Source organism: Rana temporaria, chromosome 7, assembly GCF_905171775.1.
Source record: "Rana temporaria chromosome 7, aRanTem1.1, whole genome shotgun sequence".
Classification (NCBI taxonomy): Eukaryota; Metazoa; Chordata; class Amphibia; order Anura; family Ranidae; genus Rana; species Rana temporaria.
The window spans coordinates 159667527-159682684 of record NC_053495.1 but is presented as its reverse complement, the minus strand read 5'-3'; the positions used below and the strand labels follow the sequence as shown (position 1 = coordinate 159682684).

At 42.1% G+C, this 15158-nt stretch overlaps 1 protein-coding gene across 1 annotated transcript in view; it reads left to right on the top strand.

Annotated features, from left to right (window-relative positions):
* The window catches only part of GLUL (glutamate-ammonia ligase), a 29514-nt gene extending 14689 nt beyond the window's left edge, over nt 1-14825 (top strand). Inside the window, exons 4-7 of the mRNA XM_040360250.1 lie at nt 5073-5219; nt 7924-8051; nt 10605-10804; nt 12453-14825. Coding sequence (XP_040216184.1) covers nt 5073-5219; nt 7924-8051; nt 10605-10804; nt 12453-12771 — 794 coding nt within the window. The 3' untranslated portion in view covers nt 12772-14825. The remainder of the gene's footprint in view (nt 1-5072; nt 5220-7923; nt 8052-10604; nt 10805-12452) is intronic.
* The last annotated feature ends 333 nt before the right edge of the window (nt 14826-15158 follow it).

The window sequence follows — 15158 nt, the reverse complement described above, 5'->3', positions numbered from 1 at the left end:
ACATGAAAAAAAAACAATCAATATGCACTTATTGGGATTTTTTTTATCAAAGACATGTAGCAGAATACATTTTGGCCAAAACATTTTATTGTATATGTTTTATAGCAGAAAGTAAAAAAAATTTTTTTTTAATTTTGTATTATAGCTAGCAGGAGAATTAATTACTGGAGGGCAAAGCTTCAATCTTGTGATTCTTGAAATCATACTTTTAAATGGGCATGATAAATAAACATAGAAAAATCTTTGGTCTTTTTATTTTTTATTTTTTTTTCCAAAATGTGTTCTTTTTATTCCTGGAAAATATGATCTAAGAACTATGTACGTCTTCTGCTTCCAGCAATTGAGACATATCTGCATACCCAGACATTGTCCTTCAGGCCAGCCGTGACCTTAATGTTTAAGGAGTAAACTAAAAAAGAAGGAAGTCAATCAAATAGTATAAATAAATGTTAAATAAAACATATAAATGTTGTTCACGTTGTGCTCAGTTCAGACTTTATTTGCAAGTCTCATGCAGAATGAACTGATCAAATGTAAGAACATATTTTTCAGCCATACTGTCTGCACTGACCTAGATATCTTAGCCTCAGGTCAAACTAGGTGCTATGTAGGCAATGTTGAGTACTTAGCATTCTTTATACGAAGCACAGAAGTCCTGGGCTTGACTCCCATCACACTGGCCCAGATTCAAGAAGCACTTGCGCCCACGAAACCATAGGTTACGCAGCGCAAGTGCTTACTTGCTCCGGTGTAACGAGTGCTCCTGATTCAGGAACCTCGTTACACCGACTGCAGGCTAAAATCTGCACGGCATAAGGCTCTTATGCCTCGCAGATTTTAGGCTGCATTCTTGCGGGGGCCGCTAGGGGGCGCTCCCATTGTGTACCAGCGTGTAGTATGCAAATTGCATACTACCACTGATTCACAAGCTTGCGCGGGCCCCGCGCAAGCCAGGTACGGAGTTTCCGTACGGCTACTTTTAGCGCAAGGCTGCCCCTTCTAATAGTAGGGGCAGCCAATGCTAAAGTATAGCCAGCCTTCCCGCGCCGTGAAATTTGAATTTCACGGCGTTTGCGTAAGTGAAACGTGAATGGCGCTGGACGCCATTCACGTTCACTTAGAAGCAAATGACGTCCTTTGCCGCAATGCACGTCAGGAAAGTTTCCAGACGGAGCATGCGCTGTACACTCGGCGCGGGAGCGCGCCTAATTTAAATGATTCCCGCCCCCGGCGGGATCATTTAACTTGCGCGCGCCTACGCCGGGCAAATTTGCCGGCGCGCCCTCGCAATTCACGGAGCTACTGCTCAAAATATTTGCGGGGGCGCAGGGCAAAATCGTTGCCCTGCTCCCCCGCAAATATCGCGCAATTCTACTTGAATCTGGGCCACTCTTTATATGAAGCACAGAAGTCCTGGGCTTGACTCCCAGTCCCATCACACTCTTTTTAGGAAGCACGAGGTCCTGGGCTTGACTCCAATCACTCTCTTTATGCAAAGCACAGTAGTCCTGGGCTTGACTCGCATCACACTCTTAAAATATATTTATTATAAATACGATATACGGTCGGCAGAATGGCACGGCTGGGCACAGGCACGTACAGTTACGTTGCCCTTTAAGTGCCCAGCCGTGGGTCGCACACGACCCGGTCCGAAGCTCCTTGACGGCGCCCACGGACCCGATCACCGCCGGTGTCCCGCGATCAGGTCACAGGAGCTGAAGAACGGGGAGAGGTGAGTGTAAACAAACCTTCCCCGTTCTTCTCTGTGGCTTGTCACTGATCGTCTGTTCCCTGTTATAGGGAACGACGGTCAGTGATGTCACACGTCCAGCCACGCCCCCTACAGTAAGAATCACTCCCTTAGGGCACACTTAACCCCTTAACGCCCCCTAGTGGTTAACCCCTTTACTACCATTGTCATTTTCACAGTAATCAGTGCATTTTTTAAATGACAATGGTCCCAAAAATGTGTCAAAAGTGTCCGATGTATCCGCCATAATGTCGCAGTCACGAAAAAAAATCGCTGATCGCCGCCATTACTAGTAAAAAAAAAAAATATTAATTAAAATGCCATAAAACTATCCCCTATTTTGTAAAAGCTATAACTTTTGCGCAAACCAATCAATAAACGCTTATTGCGATTTTTTTTTTACCAAGAATATGTAGAATACGTATCGGCCTAAACTGAGGAAAAAAATTAGTTTTTTTTAGGGCTGTGCAAATTAACGTTTAATTAATCGATTAATCTTTAATTTTTTTGATCGATCAAAATCTTTTTGATCGATTAAAATTCTTTTGATCGGTATTCACCTCTCCGCTGGCTTCTGGGCCTTCAGGGAGTTCCATCTGAGATCCAGTAACGTCGCGGACACCAGCGGGGATTGCCGTGTCCATCTGAGGGGCTCCTTTGCTGTGCCTTCATATCTGCATGCCGGCGGGACCTTACTATCTGCCACACACAAGGGCTGTTACACTTCCCTCTATCACTTCCCTCTATCAACCTTGGATTTTACAACCATACACTGGGAGTTGTGATAGTTCCCTTCATGGGACATCTACATGCCGACGGACTGATGTTAACCTCTCCTCATCTGGATTCAGCAGTGGTATCTTTGTACACATTTTAATACCAGTATCATACTTGGTTACATGTTTTTATGACTGCTTTTGCTACCGTTTGGTATTACTTGCACCATTTTTACAGTTTATGTAGCTGCATCGATTTTATCTCCAGTGCAATATTTATTTTGTTACCTACTTGAAGACTATAAAAGTTTTAATGCTATTCCCATCGAGCGCGGCCCTTGTGTGTTTTTTGTATCCTGCTATCCATTTTTCCATTGGTCGGTAGCTGCACTGGGAATCAGCCTGCAAGGAGATCAGCTAAAAGTAGTTGGATCTGTATGTGCGTTACAATTAATCGAAATTAGTCGATTAATCGATTTAAAAAAAAAAAACGATTAATCGAACAGAAACATTTTTTATCAGTAACAGCCCTATTTTTTTTATATATTTTTGGGGGATATTTATTATAGCAAAAAGTAAAAAATATTGAATTTTTTTCAAAATTGTTGCTCTATTTTTGTTTATAGCGCAAACATTTAAAACCGCAGAGGTAATCAAATACCACCAAAAGAAAGCTCTATTTATGGGAAAAAAAGGACGTCAATTTTGTTTGGGAGCCACGTCGCACGACCACGAAATTGTCAGTTTAAGCGACGCAGTGCCAAATCCCAAGAAGGGGCAAGGTCCTTTAGCGGCACTTTCGTTTTTGAGGTTTTTGCAGGTCCATTGAATTCTATTGCATGCAAAACGCTGCTTTTTGCAGGAAAAAAAGTTCCTTCCCTAAAACGCAGAGGCACAAAAAAGCATTGATGTGAACATAGAAAACCATGTTAAAAAATGTCCCTGCATTTCTGCAAAATGCATCAAAAAAAGCATTTGTGTGAATGGAGCCTTAAGGAGCCACCAAGCAACCAACATCTTTATAAAAGAAAAATGGTTATGCATACTGATTGATTGATGGGGTGATATTGAACTCTGATTGGATATGGTAGATATTGGCTAAGCAGGGCATCTGTTATCTGATTGGTAGTTTCAAAATAGAATGGACAATGCAATATAGGGTTCAGGAATCATTTGGAAAAATATAGGAGGTGACCTTTGTGTTTGAGGAAGCATAGAGCATGTTTGTCCTTTGACAACAGCAAAAATACTTAAGCCCTGTACATACGCTCGGTTTTCACGGCGGTAAAAAGTCTGCCGGGAAAACCGAGGTGAAAGCCTAGAACCCGGCAGGAAAACTGCCATGAGAGCTTTGGCCCGGGAATCCCGGCCGTGTATGCTCCATCGGCACTGCCTCGCATAGAAAAGTATTAGTAAATCTGGCAGAAAAAAAACGCAGGAAATCCCGATGGGAAAATAGAGAGTAGGTTCTCTATTTTCCTGATGGGATTCCCGGCTGTTTTCCTTTTGTATGCATACACACGTCTGGTTTTCCCAGCCAAAAGCTCTCTTGGCAGTTTTCCTGGCAGGAAAACTGGCCGTGTGTACGGGACTTCACACAAATTGACTACCAGCTGTAATTTCCTTGCCTAGTGGGATCATTAAGGGCCAGTTCACACCAGACGCAGTTCCATTCAGTTCTGTGTGCTTTTATTCTGCACAAAATGCATGCACAGTGTTTTCCATGTATTCCAATGGCTCTAGTTGGCTCTAGTTCACACCATGCAGTCAGTTTCTGCACCGGAATGACATGGTGTGAACTAGAGACAACTAGAGCCATTGGAATACATGGAAAACATTGTGCAAGCATTTTGTGCAGAAAAAAAGCCCACGGAACTGAATGGAACTGCGTCTGGTGTGAACTGGCCCTTATGTCAAAGAATGTTTTCAAATAAATTCTAACTTGCCATTTATTTCCTCCTTCTGAATATGAAAGCACAGACATTTTTGTAATCATATTTATTTGAAATGTTGTTCCTGTTTCAAGCTGAGATTTCAGCCAGCGGCAAAATATGTTTTTCTGTGGAACGTTTGCATTGCAGGTGTTTCTCAGAAATACTCAAGTTTATTATGAAAGTCACGCTTATCTTTTTTAATGACCTCTCAGCAGATATGAGAAATGTCAATCCAGAGACATAATATATTAACCATATTGCATTCAGAAATATTTACTGAAGGTAAATAGACTGTGCACTTTGCAAGGGCAGTTGCTCCAGAGCTTAGTATATGAGTTGAAGCTTCACTTTACAAAGAATACCCAATCACATGCAATTAAATAAAACAAAAAAAACAGCATTTTGCTTGCCCATGATTGGATGATGGAAGTCAGCAGAGCTTCCCTTTATTTAGTAAGCTCTGGAGCAACTTGCAAAGTGCACATTTGCCTTTAGTAAATCTACCCCTAGTGTAAGTCCTGTACATAATAAAGAGCAATAACAATAGAAGCAATCCAAAGTATTTTCACAGTTGTGTCAAAACATCACCTGAACATTTTACGTTTCTGAGTACGGCTGTATTGATGATTTCAGCTAGCATGCCCGGCTAATTCCTGACATTTCCTTTTACAGAAACAAACCTGCGAAAAACATGCAAGCAGATCATGGATATGGCGGCTGATGAACATCCATGGTTTGGCATGGAACAGGAATACACCTTGCTTAGAGTGGATGGACATCCCTTTGGCTGGCCTTCTAATGGCTTCCCAGGACCTCAAGGTAAAGTCACGTAAATGTTGTTTTAAGAAAAATGAGCAAGATGGTGGCTATGGGCAGAATTTTTAAATTATATTGTATTTAATGTAATTGCAACAGAAATGGCTGCAGAACACTGTGTAGCAAATTGCAGTGCATTGTGTGCTATTTCAGTAAGTCTGTTACTAGCATTTGCTTAACCTCCCTGGCGGTATGATTCTTTCAGAAAAAAGGTGCTGAAAGCGGTACCATTATTTGCAAGGAAATTTGGCGTTTTATATTGTAGGCCTGTAATTTTTAGGAATAACTCACTTAAATCTGACCAAACAAGAGTCTAGTAGGCATCCCGGGTATGATATTTTTTTAAAAACAAAATTATAAATTATAATATAATAAATAATTATAAATAATTATAACAAGTAATAATATAATTATAATAAAAATTATTCAATAATGTAATCAACTCAAAATCACTGAAATTTGCTCAGTTGCAGAATTGTCACTGTCATTACTTTTATTTTTTTATGACGAATCGCTATCGCACAATTCTGCAAGTGATTATCATTTATTATCACTGTTTTCTAGCTGCTCTAAAACCATTTTTGACATACAGGGACACTTTTGGTTGCTATGGACAATCTACAGTTTGCAGGGAGAAAGAACAGTTTTTATTATGTAGGGCACTGGGCAGACCACTAGGGACAAGGGGGGTGTGTATTTTTTACATACAGTACTGTAATCTATAAGATTACAGTATACTGTATGTAATGTGTTTGTTTACGTTTTTGAATTTGGCGCCGTTCTCCGCTCCCGTGCGTCGTAACGTCGCAGGGAACGGAGATCGGCGGCACACAGAGGCACTGTGTAAATCGAGCGAGGTCCCGCTCACTCACACAGCGCGATGGCATCGCTGGATCCAGGGACAAGGTAAGTAACTTTGTCTGCTGCTGCAGCGAGGCAAGCCCGAGTCTGACTCGGGGTTACCGCTTTTGGTATAAAAATCTCACCCCGAGTCAGACTCGGGAATACCGCTAGGAGGGTTAAGAAGAATGAGCAAGATGGTGGCTATGGGCAGCATTTTTAAATGATATTGTATTTAATGTAATTGTAACAGAAATGGTTGCAGAACACTGTGTAGCAAATTGCAGTGCTTGCAGGAGGACACTGATCTGTAGATTACAAAACTGGGGCATCAACATTGTGTGCTATTTCAGTAAGTCTGTTACTAGCATTTGCTTAAAGTGGTAGTAATCCCAATATAAAAAAAAAAAAAAAAACCTGCAAGTCAAAGGCATAATGAGCTAGTATCCATAGCATACTAGCTCATTATGAATTACTTACCTTAGATTGAAGCCTCCGCAGCAGTCCTCGTCCCCCCCCCCCCCTCTGGCGGTGACATCTCTCCCAGGGTTTACTTCCGGGTATTGCGGCTCTGGCGCTGTGATTGGCCGGAGCCGCCGGTAACGGCACACTGACTGAAGCAACGGCACATACGTGCCATTGCTTCAGTTTGCCCCAGTGCACATGTGAGCCGATGACATTGGCACATTAAGGCGACAGGGGATATCTCCTAAACCATGCAGGTTTAGGAGATATTTTGGGTAGCTACAGGTAAGTCTCATTATAGGCTTACCTGTAGCATAAAGTGGTTGTAAAGCTTTTACAACCACTTTAAAGTATCACTAAACCCACGTCATAAAAAAACTATCAATAAATACTGTATTCCTGCTGCGGTCTACCTCCATGTCCCCAATTCAGCTAGGAATTTTGCAGTTGTGGTGTCAACTCTGCACATGCTCAGTTTTCAGTGAGTGTTTATGCTGAGCATTTCCTCCCCATCACATTGAGGCAACTATAGAGTCAGGCCCCGTACACACGACCGAGTTTCTCGGCAGAATTCAGCCAGAAACTCGATCGGAGCTGGATTCTGCCGAGAAACTCGGTCGTGTGTACACTTTTCAGCGAGGAAGCCGACGAGGAACTTGTCGGGCCGAATAGAGAACATGTTCTCTATTTCCTCGTTGTTCAATGAGGAAAGTCTGCCCGCCGAGATCCTCGGCGGCTTCACACAGAACTCGACGAGGAACTCGATGTGTTTGGCACGTCGAGTTCCTCGGACGTGTGTACGGGGCCTCACTCTTGTGGGTGTATACATAGTGGTAAATAACAGCCTACTTCCTTCCTCCTCCTCCATGCCCACAGAGGGCTAGAAGCTCCTCCTGCTTATGTTTACTTGCAGACAGGCTGGGAGAGAGCTGGTCATGTGACAACTGTACATTGATTAGGAAAAATGTACTTGGATTTTTTTTTATTCAAATAATTACAGCGCCATCATCCACATACAGAAATAGAAGGGAAAATGTAAATTAAACGGTGTGTGTTTAATATCGCTTTAAAAACGTATGAAGTCATTTTGGACTGCCAATACAGTTTAACCTAGTTGTTTTGTTCAGATATAATGATCTTGTTATATTGTCAGATGTGTTTTGTACATCCAGTGGTCATTTTTCTATAATTCAGTGTTGAAAGCGTTGTAAGTAAGTAGTTATGTAATGTATAATTACCATTAGAGCAGCTGTCTGGAAGCAATTTTCCACTCTTCTATCAGGATGATTTTATTTAATGAGCTATGCCCATGCTATGGTCTCCTTTTCTTTGCATATTGACGTTGGCTTTATTAAAGAAACCAGTGTGCGCCCTTAACGTAAATCATTCTACTTTTCTCCAGGTCCATATTACTGTGGAGTCGGGGCAGATAAAGCCTATGGACGGGATGTTGTGGAGGCTCATTATCGGGCATGTCTGTATGCCGGGGTGAAGATTGCAGGAACAAATGCAGAAGTGATGCCAGCACAGGTGAGACCATCGGAGGGTTGGGACTCTACACACTAGAGCTGTATTAGGCTGGGTTCACACTACGGTTTTCCCGTCCGTCAGCCGCATACGATTTATATGAAAAACCGTATGCGGCTGAAACGGACGGGAACGTATGGAACCGCACATATGTGCGTTTTCCATTGACATTAATGTTAAAGGAAAACGTATGCGGTTGCCATACTGTTTTAAAAACGACCGCAAAACCGTGGTTGAACACGGTTTTGCGAACGTTTAAAAAACGTTTTGCCAGCAAATCGTACGCACCCGGATGCATCTGAGTGCATACGATTTGCAATGCATTGTCTATCTATACGTTTTCCCGTCCGTGCCCGTACGTTTTCAATACTGAAATCGTATGCGGCTGACGGACGGGAAAACCGTAGTGTGAACCCAGCCTTACCGGTTTTGGACGTTCAGTGAAAATAGGAGATATATTCCCTTAAAGGCTTTCAAGCATTACTACTTTGGGTAGCAGGCCTTATAGTTTGAGAGTCATACCTCTACTCCGTGTTCTGGTTGCTTTACTAAAGTACTGTTCACTTTTAATGGGAAGTTGCACTTTTGAAGGGAATTTTCCCCTTGAACTTAGCCAATGTGGTGCGATTTCACTTTGTTTTATTTTTTAACTTTTTTTGAAATCGCGTGCAAAGAAAATGTAAAAAAAAACAGCATCTTTGCTTTACATGTGATTGGATAATGGCAGTCAGCAGAGCTGTCTTCTCAATTAATTAGCTTTGGGGAAAATTCCCTTTCAAAGTTTTTTTGCCTTTAGTAAATCAACCTAATTATACTAAGTCACACACTGAACCATGCAAAATAAAAAAGACTGGATACCACTGCTTGTCCGCTTTTAAACATGTTTACCTTGCCCAAAAATCCTGCATCCCGCCCACTTATATCAAAGTTCTAGACTTTTGACAAGTAGAACACAAAATACAGTCATGCATAATATTTGCTTATCAAAAGTTAGATATCTTGGACAAAGTGGAATAATTAAAGCGGAACTAAAGGCACAATTGCTCACCTATGTGCCAACTATCCAACATCCGCTAGGTCCCTCACCAGTGCCAGCATCTTCTACATTTGTTCTTCAAGTTGCCGGTCTTTGGCCGTTTTGATTGGTCAGAGCAGGATGATGTCACTTTTGCACATGCATGGGAGTGCAGTCTTCCCGGTACAGTGAAAGTGTACAGGAATGTAAACTGACCTGTGCATGTGCATCTCGATGTACACTCTGTAGGGGAGTGCAAACAGGCAGATATGTGTGTTTTATTGCAGAAGAGACCTTGCATGCAATAAAAAATCTGCCTATGCACAAATTATTTTTTTTTGCCTTCAGTTCCTTAATATATGATGTGCCTGGATAGGTACTGAATTGTGAGAAAAACATCCAGATTAAGAGCAGATTAGATACTATGACAAGGTAGTTATTGGATTATTTTATTATTGTTCATTTACTGAACTTAAAGCGGGGGTTTACCCAAAAAACTAATTTTTAACATTAGATTGAGGCTAATTGTGGGAAGCAGAATCGGGTGTTTTTTTTTTTTAAATCAATGCAGTACTTACCTTTTTAGAGATAGATGTTCTCCGCGACTTCCGGGTATGGACTGCGGGACGGGGCGTTCCTACTTGATTGACAGGCTTCTGACCGTCGCATACAGCGCGTCACGAGATGCCGAAAGTAGCAGAACGTCGGTGCGCAGGCGCCGTATAGAGCCGCACCGACGTTCGGCTTCTTTCGGCAAGCGTGACGCGCTGTATGCGAGGGTCGGAAGCCTGTCAATCAAATAGGAACGCCCAGTTCCGAAGATCATACCCAGGAAGCAGCGGAGAACATCTATCTCTAAAAAGGTATGTACTGCATTGATTTAAAAAAAAACACCCGATTGTGCTTCCCACAATTAGCCTCAATCTAATGTTAAAAACATTTTTTTCGGGTGAACCCCCGCTTTAAAGCGGAGGTCCAGCTGGGTTTTTTTTTTTTTTTTAAAAGTCAGCAGCTACAAACACTGTAGCTGCTGACTTTTAATAAGCACACTTACCTGTCCAGCGTGCCCGCGATGTCGGCTGCCCGAGGCCGATCCATCGTGTGCCGGCGCCGCCATCCTCACTAAGGGAAACAGGCAGTGAAGCCTTGCGGCTTCACTGCCCATTTCCTACTGCGCATGTGCGAGTCGCGTGGCGCTTTGTGAATGGGCGGCTGTCCTCTGAGAGACACACAGTTCCCAGAAGACAGCGCGCCCATTTCCTAGGAGGCAACGCGAGGAAGAGAAGATCACCACGGACGAGGAAGTGGCAGATTAGAACGATCTGCCTAGCAACAGCCATTTCTGGTAAGTATACATTTTATTTTATTTTACTACTTTTTGGAGACTCTTTTGGCTTTTTTTTTTTTTTTTTTTTTTTTTAGGGTGGACCTCCGCTTTAATGAACCATTGAATAAATGGATGAAGTGAAAGAGAGTTGGTAGTTAGAATAATATCACATGCCCATCAATGTAATAATAAAACCTTTTTTTTTTATTTGCAGTGGGAATTCCAGGTTGGCCCGTGTGAAGGAATTGATATGGGAGACCATCTGTGGATCTCTCGCTTTATTCTACATCGAGTCTGTGAGGACTTTGGAATCGTAGCTTCATTTGATCCTAAACCTATTACAGGAAACTGGAATGGAGCTGGTTGCCATACCAACTACAGCACACAGAAAATGCGAGACGACGGAGGCCTCAAGTAAGTCAAGTCTTTGTAAATTAGATGCATGAGTAAAGAAGCTTGAGCTTAAGTGCAAAGGAATTCTAAGTGACATGGTGATATAAGAAATGGAGACCTGTATTTAGGGGTGAATTCATTTTTAGCAAGTATATTATCAGTATTGCTCCCTATAGTAACCAGACAGCTTTTAGATTTCCGTTTTTTTTGCTAATACTAGAAAAATTACATTTGGATTGCATTAGGAAGCATTGCTTAATTAGATGGCATATTGAAGAAGCAGTCCAAGTAGCACAGACCAATGTACAAAGAATAATATTTCATAGCAATCAATCAGAATTTATCTAAATCAAGATAAATCCAGGTTATTGCATTTTACAATTAAATAAGAAGTATGGAGTGTTTTTCCCCCCCCCCCCGAATCATACTTACCTTGGTGGATGCAGGTAAGTCCCCCATCGGCTCCAAGTCTTAGAACCGAACAATCAAACACTGCCAATCGCTCGGTTCTTAGGGCTCCCTGAGCAGATCGCTTGGAGGGTGAACCTGGTGCCGTTCCATGCATGTGGGCGGATCCCGACTTCATTGTCGCCATCTTGCCCGAGCCTGGATTGGCTCTGTGACATCAGCCAACAGTGGGCTTCAGCCCGCTGTCTGCTGAAAATGGATCGAAGGAGTGCAGAACGAACTGCACTCCTGTGAGCCACAGGAGTAGTACATCTAAACAAGCTTTGGCTGTACTTCTCCCCTGAATAATATGCTAAGCCAACATTTCGTATTCCTGATATGTGTCTGCTATACCATGTACTTGTATGAAAAAGTCTCCTGTTCTATCTAAAATAACTGGTTCTCCTGTTCTATCTAAAAACACCCTGTATGCATAGCATACTAGCTCATTATGAAGTACTTACCTGAGATCGAAGCCCCCGCAGCGGTGCACGGTCACCTCCTCCTTTGGCGCCATCTCTCTAGGATTCACTTCCGCATATCGCAGCTCCGGCGTTGTGACTAGCCGGAGCCGCGATGACGTCACTCCCGCGCATGCGCGTGGGTGCCGCCACCAACGTCATGATCGCCGTTAGTAATGGCACGCTCAGTGCGACAGCGGCGCCATAGACATCGATGCCTTTCTTTTGCAATTATCTCCTAAACCGTGTACGTTTAGGAGATATTTGTTGCACCTACAGGTAAGTCTTAATCTAGGTTTACCTGTAGGTTAAATTGGTCTGTAAGGCCTCGGACACACGACAGAGTTCCTCGGCAAAAACCAGCAAGAAACTTGCTGGGAGATATTTTTTTGCCGAGGAAACCGGTCGTGTGTACATTTTCGTCGAGGAAACTGACGAGAAGTTTGACGAGCCAAAAAGAGAGCAAGTTTTCTATTTCCTCGACGGGAATGGAGAAACTTGCCTTGTCGAGTTCCTCGACAGCCTGACAAGGAACTCAACGAGGAAAACGATGTGTTTCGCCCGTCGAGTTCCTCGGTCGTGTGTACGAGGCTTCAGGCTTTGAAAAAACTTCAGTCTCAAAGCCAATTGACCGTTCCACTGACATTAATCAGTGTTTAGTGATCAGCACACAAATGTTATACTAATTAAATTATAGACTCAGGGCGTGTAATATGTTAGATATGAAGGACACTTCTCAATTTTTTTTGCTTCTCTTACAGGCATATTGAAGAGGCCATTGAATGCCTTAGTAAGCGTCATGGTTACCACATTCGAATCTACGACCCCAAAGGGGGATCAGACAACGCACGCCGCTTAACTGGGCACCATGAAACTTCCGACATCAACGCATTCTCTGCTGGAGTGGCAAACCGCTCTGCAAGTATCCGTATTCCACGTCAGGTCGGGCAAGACCAGAAGGGATATTTGGAGGACCGCCGTCCATCGGCCAACTGTGACCCCTATGCTGTGACAGAAGCCATCATTCGGACCACCATTCTGAAAGAATGTGGAGACGAGCCTGTGGACTATAAAAACTAAAGGAAGAAGTAGACAACGATCAAACCTTCTTTGTTAGCCAGTTCTGTTTCTCGTCTCTACACCTATGCCTAAGTCATGTCTAACTTGATATCCTGAGATCACATAGACATGTTTAGTAAAGGTGGTAGAGTAGGATGTGGGATTCTTATCAATTCTTTATAGTCTGATTCTGTCATGAACTACCTCAGTTCATTCTTAAGACATCTTTGAAAGAAATGTTTAAAAAAAATAAAAGATAGGTAGACTGGAAAACAAACTCATAGCAGGTACTTATGCCTTTTGCGCCCTCAAAGTTGATATGAATCGACATAAGAAACAGGACTGGCCCTATCTCTTTCATGCCAGTGGGGCCAAGACTATAAAGCTAGTCAATGCAAAATGTAGTGTAGAGTAGAAGCACCACTAGCTGGAAAAGGCTTTTACAGATCAAACTGATACACATCCTAATGGGATCTGCCCTGGGTCAGGATCTAACTCAACGTCTGGAAAAAAAAACATTACTCAAGACTAGGCATAGATCAAAAGAATCTCTTGTCTTAGTATTTTATTCAGTAAAGCAGTGCAAAGTTCAGGAACCTATTGCCACTAATTAAATTTCATTTTTGCGTCATCAGACCAGTGACGGCTCATCATTGCTCTTGGTATTGTTTTACTGAATAAACTAATTGTGGACTTGCTTAATAAGGCAGTACAAGGTGTAGAAATCCATAGCAGCCAATCAGACTTCCATTTACTATAGTCAGATTAGTAAACAAGTCGCTTCTGATTGGATGATATGTGTCATTGCTCTATGCAGATAATTGATGCTGTTGACATTGACTTATTGAATAAGCCCACTGTGTCCCTTAAAGGTACAGTAAGGTGATAGGGAAATAAAAAAGAGACAAAGGCGGGTGGGCCACCGAACTTCGCCTCACTGTGCGCTATGATAACCACTGATCTTAAAGAGAGGAATATCTTTTTACCCTTAAACTCAAACCAGGTAGTCAGTCATTTGACATGTTCTAGGCGTATCCCGTTATCCTGTATAATATATACATATAGAGCAGGATACAGTCTGACCCTTCAAGTGACCCCAAGGTCATTGTATCGGTCTAGATGTCTTTGATGCTGTTTTTACATGGGTGTCTCCATTTAGTAATGTCATTTGGGTCCATTGGTGTAATATTTTTCTATTTACTTGTAATTTTAATCTACAGACATGGAGAAATGAGGATCAGGAGATCTATCATATCTATAGTATCTATCAAGGTGTTTGGAATATAATATAGTAATAATAATATAAAACTGTCAAGGTTTATGTCGGTGCTAAATAGAATTTTGGGGAGAGTAATGCAAAAATAATGGAACACTATATTTAAGTAAAGCATCTCAGCGGGAAGTAGAGCGGCGGTCGTGTTTGAACCTTGACAGATCATTGTTCTGGAATCATGATTGGACTAACTGAAGAAGAGTCCTGCTAAAATTAACTTGAAGACTGTCTTGACATGGCTCATGTGTAGAAGACAGCGTGAACTTTCTCTCCTGTGGCATTCAGACTGGAAACAGGACATACGCACCAACCTGTGATGTTTGCAGTCCTTTTATTGTCCTGTTTCTTTTGAATAAGGGATCTAACTTTTCTGGAATTTGTGATACTTGTATGTCAGTTTCACATTGTACAATGATGGATCATGTTTCGATGTACCAAGAAACGCATCCAAAGGTTTTGGAGTGGTAAGAGCTGGGCTAATATTTAATCTTTGCTCTTAGGTTATGTATAGTAGGTTGCTAACTAATGTGCACTGATCACTTCTGTACCAGCAAATAATTATACTCAGTGCTCTGTGAAGAAAAAGAAGAATTTTATTTTTTTTCCCCGTGAATCTCAGAATTTCTACGATTTATACGTACAAACAGAATAAACCACTTGTTCGTCGTTTATGAATGGGTCTCGGGTGGTAATGACAGGGTAGAATTTACTGCTTCTGACTCACATCTCATTCTGACATAGTCTGGTTTTTAAAATAGATTTTGTTTTTTTTTCTTTTTGTAATAAAAAAACTAAATCTGAATATGTATTTGGTGGATTTATTGCTTTGTTTTTTTCTTTAGTTATCTAACAAAGTTAAAGCGAAAACAGCTAAATATGCAGATGACATAAATATATGGGAGCTGCCTGGCCGTAGGTCCTCCAGATAGCAAACTTTGCACAGTTATAGAGGAGAACTGGGGCTACATGTGTGCCATGTGGGGTTCAGGGGAACCTACGGCCGGCTGGTACCGGGTCCCCAAAGTCCGGGAGATAAGGCACAAAAAGGTGACTCGAGCATAGGCCGAAGGGGGGCATTTTTAGCACAAAAAAAGTGCTGAAAAACTCGGCTTATACTCGAGTATATACGGTAATT